This window comes from Cryptomeria japonica, chromosome 4, assembly GCF_030272615.1.
Source record: "Cryptomeria japonica chromosome 4, Sugi_1.0, whole genome shotgun sequence".
Lineage (NCBI taxonomy): Eukaryota > Viridiplantae > Streptophyta > Pinopsida > Cupressales > Cupressaceae > Cryptomeria > Cryptomeria japonica.
This window is the reverse complement of record NC_081408.1, coordinates 494,493,047-494,500,007: the sequence shown is the minus strand read 5'-3', so window position 1 is coordinate 494,500,007 and position 6,961 is coordinate 494,493,047. Positions and strand designations below refer to the sequence as shown.

The 6,961-nt window shown below is 34.4% G+C and overlaps 1 protein-coding gene across 1 annotated transcript; it reads left to right on the top strand.

Moving 5' to 3' along the window:
* The first annotated feature begins 5,050 nt into the window (after positions 1–5,050).
* On the top strand, positions 5,051–5,533 carry LOC131060416 (uncharacterized). Its single transcript, XM_057993650.2, has one exon. It carries the CDS (start codon positions 5,051–5,053, stop codon positions 5,531–5,533), a length of 483 nt encoding a protein of 160 aa, XP_057849633.2.
* Positions 5,534–6,961: the final 1,428 nt, after the last annotated feature.

Below are 6,961 nucleotides of genomic sequence, written 5' to 3'. Positions count from 1 at the left end.
ATTGGTGTTAGAAACCTATGTTTACAATTTAACAAATTTATCCTTTCTACAAATAAATTCATGCTTTATCAAAGTAATGCCACTTATTAGAAATATTAACTAAAAAAATGAATTATTAAAAGTTATGTAAAATATTCACAAATTATTTCTTAATTTTTTTAAATACATATATTTATAATATACAAACAAATTAAAAACCACTAATTGACCTTATCTTCAAATTTTTGATCGTTTGGTTTCTATAGATGTTAAAAAAAGAGCAGAAGACACTATTATGGGGTTGCCACTTGTGTGAAACTAGTCATATAAGAAATTGTATGTTTTTTCCATTCTTAATTTTATTTGTAAATGCAAGGTAAACCTTTTAATGTGACCAGTGATAATAGGGGACCTCATCCAACTTCAGAGCATGTTGATGGTTGGGATTTTAGTGGAAGGGATGGTCTACCTCCCGATTATCTTGAAACTTTAGATAGGTTAATGCTAGAAGACAAGATGATGCAAGAGCACCCAGTGGTGTAGGATCAATTTCCCTTTTATGTTTGTTTCATTTTCATTGTCATTTTTGAGGCCCTTCGAGGCTCCGGATGAGCCTAGTTTTTGGTGTAACTTAAAAAAAAGTGGGCAACGTCATCTTTCTGAAGGATTTCTGAAAAGGTATTATCATTGGAAATCCGACGATCCAATCTATTGCTATGGTTGCTGGACTTTGTAGTGGTGGTGGTGGTTCTTTTAGGATCCTTTTAGTTTTTGTTGTTGTCTTGGTGGGCCTAAGGCATGTTCTTTGTACTTTTGTGATTTTTGAATAAATCCTTGCCCCTTTTTTCAAAAACAAAAAATAGGGGACCTCATCCCCAATTAACAAGCCTATGATCACAATAGCTCAATAGGAGTTTGAAGCTTTGTGGTCACAACAACAACATCACCACTTAACCAACATGCTATGGGATGAACCCCATAAAATATTAATACTGAATATAAATCCCATTAACAATTTTTTCATCACCAAAAAAATTAAATTAAATTAAATTGGACAAAATTAAAATTCACCAAAAAATAGAAAAAATAATTGTAATTATTACAAATTTGTAATTTTTTATATTAAATTTTTTGATAAATTAAATTACATTTTTTTGAAAACCATAAACATAAAACAATCTATCAGAATAATTAAATTCAAACATATATTAATAATTGAAAATCCGAATAAGATATTTTGAAATATTGAGTTTTTAATATATTAAATTATTAAAATTTCTAGTCTTTAAATTTTTTATTAGAAAAAGTGATAATTTAACTAAGTATTAATTGAAGAAGTTACACATTACCTTCATACACATTATAAAATAGGCAACAATTTTTTGGGGAATTAAAAAACATTCAAATTTCAAAGTGGACTAAAATCAGTTAAATCTACCTCTCATGTTATCAAATTTTAGGATGAAAGAAAATCATATACCTTATTGATAAAATCTACTGAGTTAATTTTAGTAATATATCCTTTTTTAACAACATATTTGTAATTGAGCTTCAAGGTCATGGATTGATCCTCATATACTCCATTCACAAATTTCAAAAGGCGACCTCCCTTCACATTTCCATCTAGCAAAACTACATTGATAAGATGAGAAGTGTGTAACCTGGAAATAATTCAAGAAAATACCTGCAAGGTTTTGTTAGTTTCACAATAATATAAACCCACAAGAAATTCCAAAATTACCAATGAAACATTTAAAAGAGATATACTTCAAATAGAAAACCTCAACTGATTGTTTCATTGTGTCCTATCACCATTTGAACTTGGTTGCAGATATTTGCTCTTAGATTGCACTGTAGTTGCTTCCAAGATGACAACTCGATGAATGGACTAATAACTGAATATTTGATATGCAAGCTAAATGATTGTGCAAAACTATATGAAAATTGATAAAGCTAAAATGCCAAAGGAACATTGTAAATTGCTAAAATACTTGATTGCTAAAAACTCACGTGAATGCAAGATAACTCCTAGATGACTATTAGCTCTAAAATGCTTAGGAAATGCCCCTTTTATATATTTTCATGAGCAAAAATCCCATGTGGCAGAGATCAACGATTGAGATTAAATCTTGCAAGATTGATGGCTATGAAGAGATTGGTTGGAATGTGAGAGAAAAGGGAGGAAGATGTTCCTCCTACACATGGAGGATGGAGGAAAAGGTGGAAGGAGAAGCCAAGTGTCAGAAGGCTCACCTTGACTGGAGTTGAAGACTTCAGAGAATATAGGATGGTTGGAGAAGATTTAGGGATGTTGAGACAAGTGGACTCAACTTCCTCCAAAGATGTAAGGAGGTTGGAGAAAATATAGAAGAATTGAAAATGTGTGTACGTATACATTATTTCATTTAGGAGATGAAAGTTGAAGATAAATATGGCTATTAATAATTGAAAACTAATAATTTATTTAGCCACAAAATTGTGAGTTGGCAAGATTGAGTGATGTGGAGATGAGGTGAGGTGGAAAAGAAGATTAAATAATTGTAGAATTATTTAATTAATGGAGACTTTAGAAGAATGCAGAGTGCATGATTAAATATTAAATATTTAATAAGATTGAATTAGAAAATGAATTAAATAACTAAACTTTTCAATTTAATTATTTAATAGTGGAATAAGCATTAAATAAATATTTATATTTAATTATTCATAGCCAATTTTGAGTGTATACATTTTGCCCCTCTTTGAAATATTGTTGGAACAACATTGTTTCAAAGAAAATCAAGTCTCAATATTTTTGCCCATGTCGATGATAAAATGCCAATAGTGTGCCCCCTCGATAGATTGATCGTGAAATTTTGAAAAAAATTGATTGAGAGATGAATCTCACAATAAAATGATGAAAAATTTGATGAAAAATCCCCTAGCAATTAAATTTTATTTTTGAAAAAATAAATTTGCCACTCACATTTTAAAAATTAACTACCCCCTTAGTAAATGGAGAAGTTAATTATATTAATCATATTGGGCCCATTTCCACCTCATTTGCATTTTGTCTTTTTGATAAGTGAAAGTAGGAGAGTTGACTTGGAGTGTTGAGCTTTCACCATGGTTGTCTCGCATGCTAGCCATCGATTTGAGCGGGTGTGTAGATACTAGAGACTACCCAAGTATGGACCCTAATAGGTTCCCTAAGCTTGATCTTGTGATTTCATTTGTATGATTTTTCCAAAAATTTTGCATGTTAGATTAGGTTTTCCGATTTTGTCGCACTTTTTTCGTGCTTTTGTTTTCTTTTTTAGCATTTTTGCTATTTTTTATAGCGCTTTTTCTTTTGTGGCACATTTGCTCAAAGTTTTCATGCTTTCACACAAATTTTTCGCGCATTTGTTTGTTCAACGCATTTACTTAGGGTTTTCTCACTTTTGCCTTCTTTGGTCACACATTCACATGTTTTTGCGCATATATGCTTTTTTATCACACATATGCTAGTTTCAATAGTGCATTTACACTGTTTGATCATGCATTCACAATATTGTGTAGCGCATATGTGATGTTTGGCACAAATACCCTAAGTTTTTGCACATATGTGTGTTGATTTAGCGCTTTTGTTGAAAATTAGGACTTTTATGTTTTTATGTCAAAGTCAATTTGATTGATGAATGATTGATGATATTTGATTCAATGTTGATATAGATAGATTTTCTTGATTGCAATTGATAGTAGATAACCATGATTGATGGATTTAGGTTGAATAGAAGCTCTAAGAGACCGATTTAGTCTCTAATAAAGAGTTTGATAGGTTAAGCAACCAATTTTGATAATAGATTGATATCACGATTATCTTGATAGATAGGATAAATGATTTAATAAATGATGATTGACTGAGACAAGTTTATCTGCTTAAACAAGAGAAATTAGATGTTCTCTAGTGTCATGAGCAATTTCCCTCTATGTAACACTTAGTTTTTGAGTTAGATGTGGTTGCTTTGAGACATATTGATGCTTGTGGTTTGAGATAGGTCATGTATATGTTTGATATCAGGATAAACAGAGGATTGGTGACAGCTCTTGTAGAGAGGTGGCATAGCGACCACAACTCCTTCCACCTCCCTACTCAAGAGATCAGCGTGACCTTGGAGGATGTATATAGGATATTGCGCATTTCGATTGTTGGTGAGCTTGTACAGTATGATCACCATGAGATGGGTGGGACAACAATGTTGAGGACCATTTTTTGTGATGAGTCTATAGATGGCACTGAGATCAGATGGGAGGATATGTTGATGTACTATGACACTCTTCCTTCCATTTTGGTCAGAGTAGTTGGAGGATTTATCTTCCCAAACATGAGATCACAAGGCTTATCAGTTTGATGGGGCCGGATTTTATTGAGTATGATGTAGCACAAGACTCGATATGCATGGTGTGTTTATATGCTAGCTCACTTATATCATGATCTTCACCAGGGTGTATACAATGGTGCAACCAGTTTATCTTCAGGTGTCACTCTCTTAAAGGTTTGGTGTTGGGAGAATATTGCGATCACACGACTTGTTCATTATAGGGTGTGGGTTGATGGACTACCATACATTTATCTATACCATGGCATGACTACTTAGCACAAGTTGGGTAAGCTTGAGTACTAGCGATGGTTTCTAGATTCCATGGACTCAATTGTTTGGAGGCCCTATGTATATTGTGAGCCTTGGATGGATGATGCGCAGCCATTACCAGTTATCATGCAGACCAGATACTTGATTGGTCGGACTCCTTTTGTGATTGAGAGACAATTGATTCAGAGAGTGCTTAGATAGTTCGAGAGGCCACAAAGTATGCGATAGGGTGTCACCTTGTATGCATGAACATACAAGGACATGTGAGATTGCGGTCCTTCTCTTTCTTTTGATGCAGCATATGCAGATTTCATTGCCATGCCACTTGTTCCTTATGAGCTGAGACCACATATATTGGATGTTGGCACTACTAAGGAGTATGCTAGATACTTGGCAACTCATCCATTCCCATGAATTACAGATCCACCACCTAGCTTAGGGGATGAGGATGACCCTCGATGGAGGAGGAGGCGATGGTGATAGGGTGGTCAAGGAAGAGAGATGATGGTCAAGGTGGGAGGAGAGGTGGTAGGAGAGGCAACATACCACGTGTTCAAAGTGGAACTTTTGTGCTTAGAGGACGAGTTCTTCCACCACCTATCAGAGGTAGGGATGCAGGCAAGGGTGGAGGCCGAGGTGGACCACTATTACCTGGTCCAGGTAGAGGTGGTGGGAGAGATAGGGGCCGAGGGAGTGGTTTAGATAGAGGTCGAGGGGGGAGAGAGGGGAGAGGTACACCTCTCAAATTTGGGAAGGTGGGTCTTGATCCAGGTGTTCTAGTAGCTCACCGTGGATTTGATGAGGATGATGTGTCATTGATTAGGTGCAGGATCATCAGGATAACACAGGTGGATGCCCCGATGGGTGGAGACATAGCAGAGGGACAGGTGGGAGGGGATGGAGAGGATGAGCTTATGCAACATGATATGTTAGAGGCATAGGATGATATAGGTGATTGAGAACACAGGTTGCACAACTCACGACACAGATCCAAGCACTCACCTTAGAGAGGGATACTGTCAGGAATGAGAGGGATACTACTATCAAGAGATATGGGCAGGAAGAGAGCATGCTAAGGCATATTCAAGAGGTTGTCTCTAGATCCCTCTCCGCAGATATAGTCAGAGAGTTGGTACACGCTAGGAAGGAGATCTCTCACTGGCACAAATTATATGAGAGTGTGGTTCCTCCTAGTTAGAGAGAAAGCAACTATGTGTCTACACAGCGACCAACCAAACTACAAATTGAGAGTGGTGGAGTTATGGGGCCACCTCGTCGAGACCGAGATCCAGGAGCAGGACCATCTGGTGGAGAAGATCCTTCTCATCAGAGACATACAAATTCTGGTGGCAATGCCACATGATGTATATTTAGACTTGATTTTCTTTGATGTTGTATCATGGGACTTTTGTACACTATTGATGATTTTTTTAATATTATTGTATACTTGGACATTTTATGATTTATGATAATATGTAGGCATTGATGGACTCTATATGATGTTTACTTTGTTATTCGTGCATGATTTTGATTATACATGATCTATATGATGTTGATTTATTCTCTATATGCATTAATTATTGGATGATATGACCTATATGCTTTATTTATATGAATGGATTTTTGGTGATATTTGCTTTTGTATGCGATATGTTGATGATACTTACAATGAAAATGCTTATAATGTTGATGATTCTCATGTGATGTCTTATTGCTATGGATGCATATGATGATGTAAAATGATATAATGATATGAAATGATGATAGATACAATGATGTTTATGAAATGCAATACTATCTGTAAATGCATTTATGTGCCTAATGAATATGATAATGAATCAGTGAACTAAATTAATAATAAATGAATCTAAATGATTTAAATGATTGAACCTAAATGATTGATAAAATGAATGAAATGAACCTAAATAATTGATAAAATGAATGCAATGAACCTAAATGATTAAATCAAACGAACCAAAATGATTAAATATAATGACACTAATGATTACATGAACCTAAATGATTTAATGTTTTTGTTAGTCCAAGTATACTCTATCATTATTTTTCAATTGTTGATCATGAATGGTAAGGATACTTATAATGCAAATGATAATGAATACTTAAAAATGCAAATGCAAAGATCTACCTAAATGATATTGTCATCTTTTTCGCATTTTGGAACAGTGCTTCAATTCATCATTGAGCTTTTAAAACATTGTAAGAAAATACAAGCACCTAGGTACAATTACACCAAGATGACTTGAGTATCTCTTACATGTATTTTTATTTAGCGAGTTAATACAAGCATATAGGTATAAAGAACCTAGATGACCTGAATATTTTTTGCATAACAAACAAGGATTATCCCC

What these genes read in the sequence shown, in the direction of transcription:
- LOC131060416 (XM_057993650.2), top strand. Translation starts at nt 5,051, where the DNA reads ATGGAGGAGGAGGCGATGGTGATAGGGTGGTCAAGGAAGAGAGATGAT.